Source organism: Physeter macrocephalus, chromosome 1 (assembly GCF_002837175.3).
Source record: "Physeter macrocephalus isolate SW-GA chromosome 1, ASM283717v5, whole genome shotgun sequence".
Lineage (NCBI taxonomy): Eukaryota > Metazoa > Chordata > Mammalia > Artiodactyla > Physeteridae > Physeter > Physeter macrocephalus.
The window spans coordinates 113337332-113356793 of NC_041214.2; the positions used below are offsets into that span (position 1 = coordinate 113337332).

Genomic DNA, 19462 nt, shown 5'->3' on the forward strand with positions numbered 1-19462 from the left:
GTCTAAAGCACCAGTTACAAAATAGAATGCGCTCTTGTATTTTTCAGATTAAAAAGGTTAATTGACCAAGAAACGGAGTCCCAGAAGAAGAAGGAGCAAGAAAAAGAGAAGAGGGTCACTGCCCTGAAAGAGGAGCTGACCAAACTGAAGTCTTTTGCTTTGATGGTTGTGGACGAACAACAAAGGCTGACGGCACAGCTTGCCCTTCAAAGACAGAAAATCCAAGACCTAACCACGAGTGCAAAGGAAACACATGCTAAACTAGCCCTTGCTGAAGCCAGAGTTCAGGAAGAAGAGCAGAAGGCAACCAGACTAGAGAACGATCTGCAAACGCAGACCACAAAGTTTCACCAGAACCAAGAAACAATTATGGCGAAGCTCACCAATGAGGACAGCCAAAATCGCCAGCTTCGACAAAAGCTGGCAGCACTCAGCCGACAAATTGATGAGTTAGAAGAGACAAACAGGTCTTTACGAAAAGCAGAAGAGGAGCTGCAAGATATAAAAGAAAAAATTAACAAGGGAGAATATGGAAACTCCAGTATCATGGCTGAGGTGGAGGAGCTCAGGAAACGCGTGCTAGAAATGGAAGGGAAGGATGAAGAGCTCATAAAAATGGAGGAGCAGTGCAGAGATCTCAATAAGAGGCTGGAAAAGGAAACATCACAGAGTAAAGACTTTAAACTCGAGGTTGAAAAACTCAATAAAAGAATTATGGCTCTGGAAAAATTAGAAGATGCTTTCAACAAAAGCAAACAAGAATGTTACTCTCTGAAATGTAATTTAGAAAAAGAAAGGATGACCACAAAGCAGTTATCTCAGGAACTGGAGAGTTTAAAGATAAGGATCAAAGAGCTAGAAGCCATTGAAAGTCGGCTGGAGAAGACAGAATTCACCCTAAAAGAGGATTTAACTAAACTGAAAACATTAACTGTGATGCTGGTAGATGAACGGAAAACAATGAGTGAAAAATTAAAGCAAACTGAAGATAAGTTACAAGCTGCTGCTTCTCAGCTTCAAGTGGAGCAAAATAAAGTGACAACGGTTACTGAGAAGTTAATTGAAGAAACGAAAAGGGCACTGAAGTCCAAAACTGATGTGGAAGAAAAAATGTACAGTGTAACGAAAGAGAGAGATGATCTAAAAAACAAACTGAAAGCGGAAGAAGAGAAAGGAAATGATCTCCTGTCCAAAGTTAACATGTTGAAAAACAGGCTTCAATCATTGGAAGCAATTGAGAAAGATTTCCTAAAAAACAAATTAAATCAAGATTCTGGTAAGTCCACAATAGCATTACACCAAGAGAACAATAAGATTAAAGAGCTCTCTCAAGAAGTGGAAAGACTGAAACTGAAGTTAAAGGATATGAAAGCCATTGAGGATGACCTCATGAAAACTGAAGATGAGTATGAGACTCTAGAACGAAGGTATGCTAATGAACGAGACAAAGCTCAATTTTTATCTGAAGAGCTGGAACATGTTAAAATGGAACTTGCCAAATACAAGTTAGCAGAAAAGACAGAGTCCAGCCATGAACAATGGCTTTTCAAAAGGCTTCAGGAAGAAGAAGCTAAATCAGGTCACCTCTCAAGAGAAGTGGATGCACTGAAAGAGAAAATTCATGAATACATGGCAACTGAGGACCTGATATGTCACCTCCAGGGAGATCATTCAGTTCTGCAAAAGAAACTCAGTCAACAAGAAAACAGGAACAGAGATTTAGGAAGAGAGATTGAAAACCTCACTAAAGAGTTAGAGCGGTACCGTCATTTCAGTAAGAGCCTCCGGCCCAGTCTCAATGGAAGAAGAATCTCTGACCCTCAAGTATTTTCTAAAGAAGTTCAAACAGAAACAGTAGACAATGAGCCACCTGATTACAAGAGTCTCATTCCTCTGGAACGAGCAGTCATCAACGGTCAGTTATATGAGGAGAGTGAGGACCAGAATGAGGACCCTAATGATGAGGAGTCCGTACTGTCCTTCAAATGCAACCCATCTACTCCCTGTCCTGTTAACAGGAAGCTATGGATTCCTTGGATGAAGTCCAAGGAGGGCCATCCTCAGAATGGAAAAATACAAACTAAACCCAATGGCAACATCGTGCAACCTGGAGATCTAGTCCTAAGCCACACACCTGGGCAGCCGCTTCATATAAAGGTTACTCCAGACCATGTCCAAAACACAGCCACTCTTGAAATCACAAGTCCGACCACAGAGAGTCCTCACTCTTACACAAGCACTGCAGTGATACCAAACTGTGGCACTCCAAAGCAAAGGATAACCATCCTCCAAAATGCCTCCATAACTCCAGTGAAATCAAAAACCTCTGCTGAAGGCCTTATGAATTTAGAGCAAGGCATGTCCCCAATTACCATGGCAACCTTTGCCAGGGCACAGACCCCAGAGTCTTGTGGTTCCATAACTCCAGAAAGGACAATGTCACCTATTCAGGTTTTGGCTGTTACTGGTTCAGCTAGCTCCCCTGAGCAGGGACGCTCTCCAGAGCCGATAGAAATCAGTGCCAAGCACGCGATTTTCAGAGTCTCCCCTGATCGGCAGTCATCATGGCAGTTTCAGCGTTCAAACAGTAACAGTTCAAGTGTGATAACTACTGAGGATAATAAAATCCACATTCACTTAGGAAGTCCTTACATGCAAGCCGTAGCTAGCCCCGTGAGACCTGCCAGCCCTTCAGCACCGCTGCAGGATAACCGAACTCAAAGCTTAACTAATGGGGCACTAAACAAAACAACCAATAAAGTCACCAGCAGTATTACTATCACACCAACAGCCACACCTCTTCCTCGACAATCACAAATTACAGTAAGTAATATATATAACTGACCACCCTCCCTTATTTGGTTTATACCGATATTATTGCAAGGAACTCAGTTCTTTTTAATTATCCCTCCACATCCCTCAAAAGACTGACTGAACTTGTACTTTGGGAAGGTTTATGCATGAACTATCCAAGAGTATCTGAAACTAACTAAGTGTTGCCTGCATAGTCATATCAAGCGTGCACTTACTGTATATTTTTTCATTTACATACCTGTATGGAAAATATTTAGTCTGCACTTGTATAAATACATCTTTATGTATTTCATTTTCCATAACTCACATTAATTTGACTGCAACTTGTCTTGGTGAAATACTTTTAACATTATAAAGCAGTAAATAATTTGTTATTTTTACCATTGCTTGCTGAATTTTCTTTTGGTCATTTTGTGGTTTTTTTTTTTTGCATGTATAATAGAATTTTATATCCTGTTCATAATGTCTATTAATTCTTCCTTAAAAACAAACAGGACCTACTTCCCATATACAGTCAACTTCTGATCACATATTAGAGGAGGAGGAAGTAGTTGAAATAAATGAAATTTTATGGCTCTTTGATTTCAAAGTGAACAATAAGATCTCTCAGGAGCAAACTTCATGCTTGAGATGTATCTCAATATCCCTGGTGCCCAGCACAGTGCTTAGCACATGTTAGGAATTTAGTTACTTAATAAATGTTTACTGATAATCACTGAATAAAATAATATTAAATAATTTTCTTTTGTGAGCACATATGAGCTGATGGTGAAAGTAAAAAGCTTTGAAATGTGATAGTAAGCCAGAAAAAGCACATTTGGAAATACAAGTTACCTTCACAATCAAGAGTTGACTGTATTTCTACCATAGATGAAAATCCCCTTAAAACATTTATGTCTACATCCAAACCTGGAATCAGCCACTAAGACATATGCTCTTGAACACTGCTTCAAAGCAAAAATGTCTTTCTTGTTCCTTTTTCCTATTAGGTTCCCAAAATACTTTGAATTACTTAAGGTAGGTGCTTCCTACCTTGCTTGTTTGTTAGTGGGCTGCATTCAGAAGCTTAAACTTAACTGTGTGTGTGTGTGTTTTTTTAACCTCCCAACAAGCAAATAAAAACCAAAGATAATTACAATGTAAGTTATAGAAAAGGCGTAGTTAAAAAAAATACAGTATGTTAGCTGAGGGAAGTTTCTCCTGTGATTATTGTTACGCCATTTTCAAGATAGGTGAGAAAAACTCAGTAATCCTTAAAAAAAAAAAAAAGCATCCTAGGAATTCTGATACTCTGCTAATGGGACTCAGCATAATCTGTACTTCTGTAGCAGAGAACAGCTTTCAGAGGAACATTTTAAATTACAAATCTGGTCCCCAAGCCACATTCAAAAAAGATGATTTCAGACAAAGTAGCTCATTGCCATTTTCCCTTTTCCAACCTCATAACTGTTAATTTAGTGTGGTCAATTTTATTGCCAGTTATTAATTTTAAACACAATTCATTTAGACACCCAGGCAAACTGTGAAGATCTTTAGAAGTAAAAGGAATCTTTTACAATTATCCTCCTTTCCCTGCAAAATCAATTTCATGATAGCAAAGCAAGGATTTGTTGACAGAAACACTTCCATGGTGATGAACTGCAACACCAACGCTGTGGGCTTGCATCATCATTAAATAAATTTGGATGAAAGCTGAGGCTAGTGATGAATAAGAAAGCTTCTGTTTAAACACATTTATCTTGGGAATTGGCAGTGACCCAACTGTATTACAAAATACATGATGGTCTAAATGTTTTCCAAAACTGTTTTTATTTTTAAGTCACCTTGGGTTAGAACTTTAGAAGAAACTACATACATCATTTTACATCTTGCAAAGTAGACATTGATAACATTGCTGCATGAGATGTCTTTCTAGATAATAAGAGAGTACAGATAATGTTTTGGTGGGTAGCGATCAACTAATCATGAAATAATAAACAGAAACCAGGAAGAATTAAAGGACAAAGCCTTCCCAGCGCTTCCCAACTTTTGTCACATAATGACACAAACAGAAAACACACTGGATACAATGGATAAAGAGGCAGGGATGATCAGGGACTCCTGATCAGGGACTCCTGTCATCCCCAGGTTGCTCCTGGCTGCCCCAAGTACTGAGGGAAAGATCCATTTTTGGCACACCTGTAACTAATAGAGTTTGAGAGGCTCTGGGCTATTCATTAGTCGAACTGTTTTGTAAGGATTCAATTTCTTATCTTTTGTGAGCCAGAGCAATTTTATACAATAAAGTTAATACCACAAGTCCTGTGCTCCATGATTATGATGCACAAATTCTCATTTCATCATCTGCTCCAGATATTAACTATAAATAGGCTTCCCAAGTAATTAACATTATTGGAAATTTACTGGACTTTCAAGAAACTGAACCTTTTTTAGAGGTTCCTCTACTAGGACTACTTCAGTGTAATGACTCATATCCACATCAAAATTTAGGAACACTGTCATATTAATAACATATATAGATTACTAAAAGTGCTACTAATTAAAGTTTATGGTAAAGAGAGCATCATCTCTAAAAAAAAGTATCTTCCCTTTTCCATAAAATCACAAAAAGAATGACACATCCTATATTTTTGGCCTTTAATTTCAAAAATAATTTTTTATAACTGCGTGTGTGCGCGCGCATGTGCGTGTGTGTTTGGGAGGTTACAGAATTTTCTTTTTCATTCACATAAAATCACAGAAGAACCTTGAAAACTAGGAAGGAGAGAGGAAGTGACACTGGAAAATCTTCATATGAGATATGTGAAAGTGGAGGGTTGTATTCTTGAAGAAAAGAAGGCCTTTGAGAGAGGCTCACAGAAGACAAGACTGTTTCTATAAACATCTGAAAAAGTACCTTCCTTTCATTTCATTTCATCTGAAGTCCCAGCTTCAGAACCAAGATTCATTTTACTCAGTCCCGCTATCCCTTTAACTTTTTAAGCTGCAGCATTCTATCACAGATTTGAATGATTTTACCACATTCTTCTTCCCTTTTAAGAGCATTTGCAAAGCTTTCCCAAGGATGCCGCTGCTCTCTGGATCACCACTTCCAGAAGGACAATGTGCATTACTATAGTTGGATCTTTACACACAAAGGAAAGTCTCTATAAGATGATGACAGGACTATATAAACTCTACCTAGAAGGTTTCTACAACTCCATTTCACAATGCCAAGATATTAGGCATGGGGTCTTCATGACACCCAAAGTATAAATTAGGTTGCACTGTGAGATGGCCATAAAAGGGGTATTTAATTTAAAATTCTTGGACTTGTAGCCTAAGCATTCTGTGATCTTTCTTGACTAAAATATAACCACACAAAAACATATTTTTAATAGCTTTTTTGATTCCAATTCTTTACAAAGTGAGTCTCCTTTGAAACTTGTTAGACAAAGGCAGGAAAAGAGCTTTAATAACACTACAGTTTCCCTACATTTTGGTTTCTGTTATTGTTTCCTCCTCCAAAATAATCATTTTACTTTGCAATCCTAAGAGAAAAGATAATCAGGCAATAATGCATGCCCGAAACATTAGGATCAATGTTTCTCAAAGTAAAATCCAAAACACATGTATGAGAATCCCCTGATGCCCCACCCAGAGCTATCAAGTCACAATCTCTGAGGGTAGGGCCCCGGAAGCTGCATTTTTAAAAAAGTTCCTCTGCTGATTAGTACGTACCTAAAGAAGGAATTCCATTGTTTTAGAAATTTCTATACTGATAAACACTAGCAAATATGTTCTGACTCTAGTCTTGCTCTATCAGAATGAATTACACCTGTCTCAGGAAGTGTGACTATTCCACCCTCTAGTGGCTAGCATGACAAACAGAAGGCTTAGTCTCCAGGGTTTTTTTTTTTATTCAAGAGAAAAGCTCAATAAAAACTACCATTTTATAGGTGGGAAGGTTCCCAGTTTTATAACTGTAGCAAAGCACAGATGCCTGAATCTTTAACTGAGCAGTAGTAGCAGGCTGTCTGACACCTACAAGCTCTGTTTCTCCCTCAGATCCCAGGCCCTCAACGTAACCCTACAGCATTTCTTGGGAATGGTCCAGAACCCACATTAAAGAGAGTAGTTTGGATGAGCCAAAACAAAGGACTCCATTCACCTTGGGCCACAGTGAAGCAAATGCAAGAACAAGGAAGATAAGCGGTTCAATAAAATCCCCAAACCTTAAACCCCCTTAAAATTCATTTTCATTTAGATTAAACTCCTTTCCTTTCCAACAGATGGATTCTTCCACTGTGCAGTCAAATATGTCAGAGCAGGCAGCCCCCAAAGGCAACGCTGTAGGGTTAGGAATCCATAGGGAGTCCAGCAAGTTAACTGGCCAACACACTCCTAAGTACTTTATAATTTGATAATGAATTAACACTGTTCATATGGCAACACATACAAATCTGTCAATATTCTATCAGGACACCAGGTTTTACAACACTTAGAATGGTGCCATAAAAATGTAATCTGGGCTAACCTTTAGCACTGCAGTCAGCAATCCTAGAGATAATCCTCTTGTGGCCTCATTTTAAAATTTCACTTATTTTTTCACAAAATTATTAGCCAAGATAAATAAAAGTTATCTAATTATTTGAGATAATTTTTTGAAAGCCTGAAATTACTTTTCTTATTTTAGTGAGTTCCTTTTTCTTGCATAGCCAAATGGTTCTGTATGATATTTTTGTAAGGTTACCTGAAAGAGACATTTTTTTTTTTTTTTTTTTTTTTTTTTGCCTATTAGTTTAGTTTTGCTTTTTTAAAGGTTAGTCATCTTTGGATAACCAACAATAGGCCCTACAGACCGACAAAGGCTGTCTCACTCTCTGCCATTCTTTAGGTCCCTGGAAGGGTGGAGTGGGTTTACTAACTGACATAGCACTCCTGTCTCCGTGACATGCACAGTGTCTCGGCATGCAGTGTCTTCTCTTCAAAGCACATGGACACAACTGATCAATCCACTGATCATGACAAACTGAATTGGGCGGCTATTAAGGAGACAAAAGATTCACTGTCCTTCAAGAGCTTCTGTCTGGTATGTAGAGATGAGAATCTTGAATCTGACTAAATATAAGCCTCAAAACAAATTTAAAAACCTGCACTAAAGAGTTTCATTGCATAAGGCTTGTTTCCACTAACTTGACAGATCGGCCCAGAGCACGTGCATATTTGAACATTTATATTTGTATTAATACCTTGTACCTTTGTCTCTTTCAAAGATACCATACTATAAACCAGTATTTTCAGATGAGCATTCCATTTCTCACAGGCCTTTGGGAGAAATAAAGAGAGATCTAGACAACCAACCAACTTTGCCTTAATGGGGGAAAAATAGGTTTCACCAGGATTCCCAAGAACTTAAGAAATAACCCTTTACTGTTTAGACCTTTCAAAGAGTCCTCTCGGAGGAGTTTCAATCCCATTTGTATTAGCTTATAACCACCACAGGCACAAATGTCTTCTATTAGGATACAAGCTCTATTCATTCCTGGACAAATCACCTACAAGAATGAACCCAGAAATATTTATGAAGCACCTAATATTACTCATTGTTGTGCAGGACAGCTATGCAGGGGTTAAGATTTAGAATCTAAGGTGGGAGTTGAGGACTACCTTAAAAGGTAATTAAGAGCACAACACAGAAAAGGAATTCTATAGATAGCAAAGCACTTATAGGAGTTTGGAGGAGGAGCAGATTACTCTAGGCAGGGTTCAGGGGTCAGGTTTCAGAAACAGATAAGATTTGACTGGAGGAGGGGTGGTGGGCTGGGAGAGGAGGAAAACTTGGGATAGAGAGAAGACAAAAAGCTTTCCAGGAGGTGCTCAGCGCAGAGGTGTGGAGGCAGGCAGGAGAGCAGAAAACCAGCATTCAAGGAACAGTAAGCAGTACAGTGTGGCTGATGTTGAGATGGCTGGGGCAGGGGTAAGGTGCAAACGGCATGTACTGTCAGACCACGAAGGGCCTTTAATACCGTGCTAGGGAGCACTCTGTCCTCAAAGGTTTCTGGGCAGTGAGATAAGAGAAAACTGATCCTTTATACACTGTTATTTTATTTCATAAATAACCCTATAAAGTGGGTATCATCACAATTTTAAAGATTAAAAAAATTTAAATTCTGAGAGGTAAAGAAAATTGTTCCAGGTGGCTCTGTTTGTATGACAAAAAAGAGACATGAACATAGGTCTAATTCCATTGTCCCATGGCAACATACTGAGAAGCTACCTCAGTGCAAGGCGGGGGAGCAAAATAAATTGCACCTAATGCTCTCCACTGCCCAGGGACACAGGTAGGGCACCTAACATTACCTGCCTGCGCTCTGCCTCAGAAGCCTGCCGCTTTGGCCAGAACACTCGGAACACCCCTACGTATGCCTCCTCCCCTTTGCTCTACCTGGACAGAATTCTCTTCTCTCATCAAGTGATCTACACTGAAACGTCTGGCTCAAGCCTTACTTCTTCCGAAGCCTACCATGATCACCACAGACCAGAGTGGCAATCTGCCTCCCCTTTCAACTCCTCCGTCTCCAGGCCACTGTTAGGTTAACAAGAGATAATGAATGTGAAAGGCCAAGCCCCACACAAATGAGCAGGCATGGGGAAGATTCACCTGGGGATGGTGCAGTTGATAAGAGACAGGAGAAAGCAAGACCAAGGAGGGTAACAAGTCCTCATTGTCAGGGAGCACTAAAGCTGCAGTCCAAGTCCACTCTATCCTAAAGCAGGAGTCTATAAGCAAAGGCACAAATTCTAGGCATGAAGAATGAGTTTGGACAGGCTATCAACATGTGAAGAACAGAGGTACCTGATCGGCCTCAGAGATGGCTGGAGTGAAAAGCATCAGAAGTAAGTGAAAATGATCCATAGAAACAGCATCACAAGCATGCACATCAAAGCTTATAAGTAGGTGGCCACTTTGACAGTCCTTACAGTGATCAAAAACCTCCAGAAAAGGCAATTTAGGGATCAAGGTCTAGCCATCAAAAAGACAAGCACCACCAGCTTAGCCCAGAGGTGGTGGAACTTCTGCCTTTGCAGAACCTTTGAAAATCTTCCTGGGATGGTATACCCTAATTCAGGGTTTCCATTTCTCAAGTAACATGATGACTTATAAGGAAAGACTTATGGTCCCAAAATCACTAAAAAAAAAAAAAAAAAAAAAAAAGCATTGTGTATTTTTTGAGCTCAGAGGGAGAAGTGTTAGGGTTCATCCTTGTCAGTCTCTAAATTCTGCTTCCAATTCAGGATTAAATGACTGTAAACCAAGGGAGCATAACAAATAAAATTGCCATTTTAGAGGAAAATCTTCAAATTGGTCTCCAATTATCTCTCATAACAATTAGGTGCGTATAAAAACCGGCTTCAATGCGGTCACTCAAAGCAATTCCTCAAGAACAAATTACTATCCTTTACCATTAGAGAGTTGGCTGTTTTATTCCCTTCTCTTTAAAAAAAAAAGAGCTATTCCTCTTCTGTTCTTTGCCTTTTAATCGTGTTCTTGCCTGAATTCACTGATATCAGTCAGTTTTGAGGCCTCAGAAAAGTATCATTTTATAGAAAGAGGAGTTAACTAAAAACTGCAATAGATCCCCAAAGAGTCCATAACATAAGAAACATTTAAACACCTGACAGTCCCTTCAGGGCAGCAGGGATTACTCTGAGAAGGATAATATCTCTCATAGTGACAGACATAAGCAGCACAATTTTTTTATATAAAACTTTTTATTCTGATTATAACAATAGTACATATTTATTACAAAAATTTCAGAAAATATAAATGCTGCCAGAGCCGCTGACTTTAGCTTCTAAGAAGGGTAATAAGAGGATTAGGGAGAACAATGGACAACTACTACTATTTTTTTAGGTCATCCTATCAACTATGGCCCTATTCCAGGCATTCTCAGACTACCAATGAGGAAGGAAATGTACTATACGGGGACCATCCTGTAATTACTGGTTGCCCCTGTGCTAAGGAGTGGCAGATCCCCCCACAGAGTGTGAGTTTATGTAATCTGTCTGTTCAGCCCAGACACGATGGCCCAGGGGACAGCCTGGTCACTGAAGGAGAGGGGCAGGATTTCTCTCCCCTCAGCTAGCCAATCAGTGCCTGGAAAATGGTTCAATCACTGTGCATTGTTCATGTACTGGAAAGAAATGCCTCCTCAGAGGGCTGCTCTCAGAACTAGTTACACTCTTATCAGTTAAGACAGGCAGCCTTGTAGAGGGAATGTGGGCACAGGATAGGGCCCAACAAAACTCACCCCTCAGGCTCTGGGAAAAGGATATAGAAGTACCCATAGTGGGAGAAGAAAAAAGGGGCAGATGAGGAGGAATTACATTTTCTCCCTGGGCTGTCTCAGCTACTTGAATGGTATCAACAATTTTTCTGTGATGATTCTCAAAGCAACAACTCCAAGTTTTCAGTGCCTACCAAACAGTTCCACGTGGAAGGTCCAACTATACTTCACACTTGGCATGTGCCCCCACCCCAGTGCACTGTCACTCTTGGATTGCTCTTTGGATTGCTTTGTCTCACTTTCGGTGATGGTCCAGCACCTTCTCTGTCATCCAGGGTCAAAATCTGAGTCCCATTCTCCACTTCTCTGCTCATCCCCCAGATCCAGTCAGCCACTCTGCCCCGGTTTTTCTTCCTCTGGCCTCCCCCTTTTATCTGTGCTAGTACCCCCCAAATCCACACCTCAGTACAGATGCTACTGTAAAATAGTAGCATCTCTAATCCCTCACCTCGAACCCAACCTTCACTTGTATTGCTGGTGATCCTTCTACAACACTGTCCTGATCATGGCAATTCTTCAATCCCTCCCCTCAAAGCAGCACTTACTTAGCACTTACATTACCGAGTGCCCCAAATCCAAACCTTCTATCAGACCTCCACCTCCCACCTCATCTCCTTTTGAAACTCTTGACAAAATCAGCACCCTCACAGTACTGACCATCCTCTCACACACTAGCAGGGCTTCTAACCCTATACCTTTACTCATGCTGTTCCTAGGGCAGTAATGCTCTTCTCTCTTTGTTCCTTGTATTGAAATCTTACTCCTACCTCAAATGCCAATTCCTCTAGAAAACTATTTTTCTCAATCTTCCTCTGAGTTTCCAAAACACTTCTGTTTGTACTTTTATTATAGCACTTCATTTTGCCTCATTATAATCCTTTGTTACCCCTCCTATACTATAATCTCTTGAGAGCAAGAATCAGCTGTCATTTAGTTTTGAAACTCTTATATCAATGTTTCTCAAAATGCAGTCACTGATCACATTTATCAGAATTACCAAGGGCTCCACAGATTTCTACATACCCACACCTATGAAATCCAATTCAGGCAATCTGCATCTTAACAAGTTGCCTGGGTCATTCTTGGGCTTATAAAGTTTAAGAACCACTGTCCTACGTTATCCAGGACTTAAATACTGCTGGTAATAGGTGCTCAACAAAGGTGTGCAGGTCTAACAACATACCTGGTGGCCACAGTTGGCTCGCACTTGTTCTTTTCATAGAATCATTGAATGTCAAGGTCAAAGGGCTTTATAGTTGGTATAACTGCATCATTTGTTGAATAATTAAAAGATAGAAAAAAAAAGGAAAGACTAGAAAAAAATATGTTTTCAAGTGAACTCTAAAAAAGAAAGACAACGAATAGACTAAGTAAGATAAGGAGGGAAAAGAATGTGAAGGTTCTTTTCTGGGCCAGAGGTGGTTAGAAACACAGCCCAGTAATTGACACTGCTTGGTCAGCTGCCGCAACTGCTATGCTTAGCAACATGTCTCCAATAATTAATTGGAGAGATGGGAGAACAAGGGATAAAGCAGAAAAACAAGAAAGGTAAAATAAATAAGAAGATAAGTTATGATTATGATCAAGAAATAAGCACCTTAAGAACAGCTATAAGGAAAAAGACAAAGATAATAATGTTGACATTAGTAACAACTAACACAGACCTGACACTTCAGATGTGCCAGGGACTTTCCTACACAATATCTCTACCCACTAAGGAACTTGCAAGTAGACAGTCTAATCCCCAAATAAGGGTTACAGATGAGGAAACTAAGCTCTGGACAGGCTAACTGGCTTGCTCAAGGACACACAGATAGGTGGTGCCCGAACAGAATGGAGACCCACCCAGGTCTATCTGGCTCCATAGCCAGTGCTCTAGCCACTAATCCAAAGCTGTTGTAAAATATTAGCTGGCGAATGATTTTTAAAAATTACATGGATGCAAATGAGGGAATGAGAAAGAGGGGAGTGGGTACCAAAACAGAAGAAGAAAAAAAGCTGAGGTGAAAAACCTGACAGATGAATAAAAAGAAAGGGAATAAACAAAACCGTTCAAGGTTAATATATTTTAACATTCTATTTCTACACGTGATGCTATGTGTCTGGGCACAAAATGGAAGCAACTAGGTTAGGAAGGATTTTTGAAAACTGTATTTCAATGCTTATTCTTGGATTGCCCTCACTGCCCATGGTGTAATTACTACAGAGAGATTGGGAGGTGACTAGGTACCACCACAAACCATGTTACTTTATAAAATACAGGCATCAATTTCCTCTAGACTTCACCTCAGAAATTGGACAACCCTTAAATATAAATCATAGCACTGTAGCTCTATTTAAAACCAAATGTTCTCTCACAAGAGTTTAGTGAGAATGAGCTAATGAAACTACAGAGTTTCCTTTTGAAGGACCCCCTGCCATATAAAACTGTAAAATCTTTAGTGATAAAGTTTTATGGTATAATGAGGAAGTTCTGAGAAGATCAAGAGAAAAAAGCCAAAGCAGCATATGAAACTCTAGGCTATCTCCCAGATTCATTACCTGTTGTTTCCTTTAAAAAAATAAATAAATAAATAAATTAGCAGTGATTTACCAAACAATACAAAAGACAAAAGAAGACAATAATATTTCAAAGATTTTTTCCCTCAATTTAGCATTTCCTCCTTTTCATCACCATATCCATCATCATTACTTATGTACTTTCCCATTAAACAGAGGAAAACAAAAATACAAAGCACTGCTATTCTGATAACACACGGCCTTGACCAAGCATTCCACAGCTGGGTCCCTAAGGGAGTCAGGCAGCCCTGAATCCGCCCCCTCCCTGCACCACCCCAGTGACCACAAATGAAAATGACCCACCGTCTTTGGGAGCCTTGAGCCTTTCCACCCCTAGAGCTAAAGGTGTAATGAGAGACCCTGCAGTTGCTGGAGTCAGGAACATTCCTGAGGGAACACAGCTTTCTTACACAATATGTTGCCAATACATCTCCAAAAAGTTCAAAGCACTTACAAAATTAATTTCATTTAGAGAAAAGGAAACATCCTGACTCCAACTGTATAACTGGGATCTGACAGCTTCCTCATAAATGCTGATTTTGTTCTGATGTTTGCCCTCCATGATAATGTGAAGGAGCGCAAGGATCAATTATAAACTGGGTTATAGAATTAAGATTTCGAATAAAACATTTTCACCTCTCTATAATTCTTTTGGTCACTAAGGCTCACTGACATCTAATGACTTGCTATAACCACAGAGTCGCATAGATAGCTCCGCTTCTTTTAAGAACCTATAGACCAAACAAGCCAACATCTAAAAAATTTAATGACTACTCCTTTTCTCTCTATTGTTCCCTAAATAAAAGCAAGGCCTCTGCCTCAATAAACTCAGCATCTTTCAGACCTGTAATCCATTCCAAATCCCAATCTCCATGTTGAACTGAGTTAAACATTAAAAACAAAAACAAAAACAAAAACACCCCCAAAACCTTTTCTTCTATGAATGAGCTTTCCAACATGCTTAATCTCCTCCAAGACATCTGCTTTCTGATGAAACCCAGGAGCCTCCAACTCTTGAGTAGAACATTCACTGTGTGGTCCTAAAAGACGCATATGCACGGATTTCTCTTGCAACATGCACTCCAAATTTGGATAAAACTTTCTTGGAGCTATTTGACATACTGTTCTAAAAATTGATCCAAGAGATGACACATGTTAAAGCTTTATACCTCATTTACTGAAACATGTCCAAGTATAAAATTCATAGAAGAAAAAAAATAGCATCATTTTTTTTTCAAAGATTTGAGAATGACATTTAGAGTTGTCCTCATAATATAACTAGCCTTTGCTGCCATCTAGAGGTAAAAACTATGTAGTGACATCAAAAGTTATCAAGAAAACCAAAATTAACTTGCAGCCATCAATGGGGTAGAAACAATGGGAGCCCAATAACTTTCAGGCAGCTGACCCTACCAATGACCACCATTCCAAGCCATATTGTCTTCACCAATACATATCAGTATAGCTTATAAGAAACAAGCCCCATCAATATTGTGTTCCATATCAATTAGTTTACTGGACAGATTTCAGTTCTGAATAACCTGTGGTGCTCATACCACATTCCTAGACAATCTGAGTCAGTAGATTCTAAGATGGGATTTGGGCATCGCAGTGTTTTAAAAGCCCCACAGGTGGTTCTGATGAGCATCTAGGACCACTGGGCCATGAAACCCTGGCTTTCTACACTGTTGAACCTCCCACACCCAGGCAGGTCAGAGTTCCAGGTTAGAAAAGACCTTAAAGCTTACATCTAAATGAGCTTCAACTATGGCAGTGTTTATCAAAGTATGTCAGGCTGCCACCTGCATCAGATAAATCACCCTGAGAGTTTATTAAAAATGTGGATTCCTGGGTGCATTCATAGACAAATGAATTACAGTTTCTAGAGGTAAGGCCCAGGAATCTACAATTTAAGTAGGATCCCATCATAGGTTTTTGTACACTAAATAGGACAACCAGTCTAAATCCTGACAAAGTTAAAGGATATCACTGAAACCTATCTTGTAAAGGCTATTATTAATGCTGTGGTTACAAGATCAGCTGACTTGAATAATGATTTCAAGTGCAGCTGCTACTTATTCATGGTTTGCACAATACGCAGATGTTCATAGAAATGTCCTGATCTGTGAAGTATTTCCTTCCTTTTTTATGCCTTAATATAACTTAGTGTTGCTTTTTTTTAATTGTATACTTATTTTAGAAAATGTGGAGAATATAGAAGATATAAGAAAAATAAAAAGCACTATTACTCCACTACCCAGAGTTAACCACTGATAGCACTGGTATATTTTCTCTTCAAATATACATAGCTAAAGTATGTATATAGTTTTAAATCCTGCTTTTAACATTTCTGAATAAATACTCTCCTATATCTTCAAAAGCATAATTGTTTAAAGACAGCATGATATTTTCATGTGATTATAGTGTAATTCATTTACTCTATCCTGACTGTTAGAGCCTTAAACTGTGTCCATTTTTCATTGTTATAAATAATGCTAAAACAAACAGCCTTGCCTAAAACTCTGATTATTTCCTGGCAGGAGAATAATATCAGAGTATCAGTATCTCATTTGCTATGTTTAGGATTAAATTTAAAAAAAAATGTCAGTAAGAACACTAAAGCCTAAAACGCTCCTAGTGCCTAGAGAAGACTGTACCAAAAGAAAGCATATTCCCCATATAGTTTATTCTTTATTGAAGGACTCATATTTTTTAGCTAATTCTGTGTAGTGTTTATTTGAAAATCTAAATATGATTGCTATAATAGTTAGGGGGGCATTTAAAATAAGTGAATGTTTACATAAAGAGACCAAGGGGCTTACTGTACTTTATCAGTACAATAAAAATGTGGAAACAAATTTCTATAGAATGAAAAACAATATAAGAAGTGTTTCCACAAGAACAGTATTAGAATCTATGATGAAAACTACAATGCATTTTTAAAAGATTTCTATTTTTGAGCTCACAGCAGGAAAGGACGATCCAACAAAAGAGGGGGGAAATCATCATCATCATCATCTGTGGATTATAATGGGAGAACTATAGTTAGCTGAGACCTTTTTCCATCTCTTTACCAACAAGTATTCTTATCCAAGAATATTTTTCCTAAATAAATGAAAATAAGAGTATATTTCTAAGCAAATATGAACTAAATCAAGTCTTTTTCACACTCTACAACCCACTTTCCCAGTCCAGATCATTCAACCTATCTGTGATTCCTCTCTCAACCTTCATAGACTAACTGTGGACAAATATTATATACAATTCTACCTCCACAATGTGCCTCCCCCCAACCTAAGTCCTTACTATCCCCCTACTACACACACACTGTCTATAGAATCAGGTACAATTTTCACTAGCCCCAGTCTACATTCCCATTCTGCTTCTCAAATACAACCTAATTTAAAGTCATTCCATTTCTCAACTGCATCCAACTTCCTGACCCAGGGACATTGCCAAAAGTATTCCTTTACTCTGGAATGCTCTCCCATTCCTGTTGTTAAAAATCCTAATAGTCTTTGGAGGCCCAAGACAAATGTTACTTTCTCAGTGAAGCTCTCTTAGATCCCTCATTTGAAATTAACCTTTCTCTGGCAATCTCATTACCCTTTGAGATGAATTTGGGACACTTCTCTTGTTTATCTCCCACTACGCTATGATTGCCAAAAAGCAAGAAACATAACCTATTTATCTTTGTATCTAACATCATCTACGCTTGAGGGCCTTGCACAAAGCACACACTTAACTCATGTTGGCAGAATTGTTTAACTGAATTTCCTTTCTTCAACCTGACAGTCTGATGTGTCCCTAGAACCTAGTGTTTTCAAAGAAGCCAAAATCTCCAAGCTGACTCTATGTCCTGAACATGTCTGTTTCTCCACCAACTGTACCATTAACCACCTTCTGTTTTTCTGTTTAATTCAAGATCAAGGAGGTATGCAAGCAGAGAATCCCAACACGGATCCCTAAACCAAAATCTACAGGCATTGCTAAGCTTTCCCCTAAAGCTCTCCCAGGGCCTATGGATAAGACTGGCTGTGGGAAGCTACACATCATAAGGACTGTCACCTCTAATACTTTCCTCCACATGGGAGGGAAAAGGTAAGTCATGCAAATGTACTGCCTGGATATTCACCTACAGAAATGTCTGGAAAGCTGGAGTTACTAGTATGGAAGGACAAAGATGAAGGGCCGTCTCTCCAGGAAATGGTGAAACAGCAAACAGACAGATGGTTCATTCACAGGTTGCTGGACCTGGTGAATATCATCCTGAAAGAGCAGGACATCTGCAATTACTTTAACTATATATGTATATGCATATACACACAATCACAGGCCCAGACACACACCCCAAATCCTCCCAACTCCTCATCCTACTTGTAATCCAACCCAAAGTTGGACTATCATTAGCTTGGAATAGGACTGAATTCATTAGAACAGTTCAAAAGTTTTCTAGTGAACCCAGAAGTAATTCATTCCACAGAACTTTGCCAAGAAGATGTGGTATCCAGGATTCCTAATCTGCTTCAAGAAAGTCAGATTATTTCCATCAAAATGGCAGGAAAATTAAAATCATACTTTAAGTTCTAAAAATATGACTTCTTTATGACCAGGAGGAAAAAAACAAGTGGTACTTCTTAGTTACCAGGAAGAAAGGAACAACAAAAATGAGTAACAGCTGAACATGTCCTTTGTGTGGCCTACCTGATAACTGCTGGTGTAGTGTGCACACTTGGCTGCTGGCACTTAGTCTTCTGTCCCACTTTCCCTAGTAAGTTGCCCCTCCTGTATATACAGGCCATGGAATCTCATTGCTAGGCTTGTAAAGCAAACCATTTTAGATTGGTATTGCTGCTTTCTACAGTAATTAGGACATCTGAGAGTCAAAGGTCACTAATGCTAAGATCTTTTAGGGAGATATGAATCGCTGTCTTGGATGTTTAAAAAAAAAGACAATTTATCATCTCAAAGGACATTATTTAATCACATCTGAATCAACACTATTGAAAACTCAGTTGGTTCAAAAAAAAGCTTGGGATCAGGAGACTCAAATTCCAATTCCAGTTTTTCACTCACTTGACACTGAGCTTGGCATTCATTAGTCTAAGCCCTGAGTTTCTAGTATGTAAAACAGAAAAGCTGAATAATTCTTCAGGTCCCTCCCAGGTCTCATCATCCATGAGTACGTCAACTACGAAAACTGAATTCAACCAGTCATCTCCAAGGCGGGGCTCAGTTCCCTGGCAGTAAACTAAAAGTAGTTCTTTTCTTCACACTAAAAAATCACTGAATCAAGGGAAACATGTGTCTGTAATTTAGTGTGGATAGAGTAACACAATGATATTTTAAGACAAATAAGGCATTTTTGACATGGGAGACAGTTATATCTCACAAAGCTTCAGTCAGAAAAAATAAATACATTCTACGAAGAGCACGACTCAAGGTTTTCTGTGATTCGGCACTAAGAACTGGATGCATGATCCTGGAAGAAATCCTGCTGGTTAAGGACAGTGCTTTAGCTGGTTGTCCTGGGATGGAGTCAGCAGAGCAGGAGCAAAGGAACTGCCGTTCTTCACAGTCATCCAGCCAAGCCCAATTCAATGCATTGATGTCACTACACAAATGTCCCTGGGACCCACCTCAATTTCAAGGAGGAGGAGAAGGAGCTGGAAGCCTGGGTAGCATTGAGTATACAAGCCAAAGAGAGGGATGATGTGCAGTAGTCAGCAGGCAAATGGCATAGGGAGAAGGTGAGGAGG

The 19462-nt window shown here is 39.2% G+C and overlaps 2 protein-coding genes across 9 annotated transcripts in view; one reads left to right on the top strand and one right to left on the bottom strand.

Annotated features, from left to right (window-relative positions):
- The window catches only part of FILIP1L (filamin A interacting protein 1 like), a 304847-nt gene extending 287002 nt beyond the window's left edge, over window positions 1-17845 (top strand). For 3 of the 4 annotated variants that reach the window (XM_055085903.1, XM_028494011.2, XM_007129011.3), the window contains 2 exons: window positions 48-2823; window positions 17629-17845. In XM_055085903.1, coding sequence (XP_054941878.1) covers window positions 48-2823; window positions 17629-17808 — 2956 coding nt within the window. In that variant the 3' untranslated portion in view covers window positions 17809-17845. Of the gene's footprint in view, window positions 1-47; window positions 2824-3803; window positions 3832-17628 lie in introns of those variants that run through there. The other variant, XM_055085904.1, reaches the window with a different exon arrangement.
- CMSS1 (cms1 ribosomal small subunit homolog) overlaps window positions 1-19462 on the bottom strand; it is a 380724-nt gene that overhangs the window by 352142 nt on the left and 9120 nt on the right. Inside the window, exons 1-2 of one of the 5 annotated variants that reach the window (XM_055085911.1) lie at window positions 17839-17924; window positions 14633-16721 (exon numbers count right to left, since the gene is read on the bottom strand). The exons of the other annotated variants lie outside the window; for them this stretch is intronic. Coding sequence (XP_054941886.1) covers window positions 14633-14780 — 148 coding nt within the window. The 5' untranslated portion in view covers window positions 14781-16721; window positions 17839-17924. Of the gene's footprint in view, window positions 1-14632; window positions 16722-17838; window positions 17925-19462 lie in introns of those variants that run through there. 5 annotated transcript variants of the gene reach the window in all.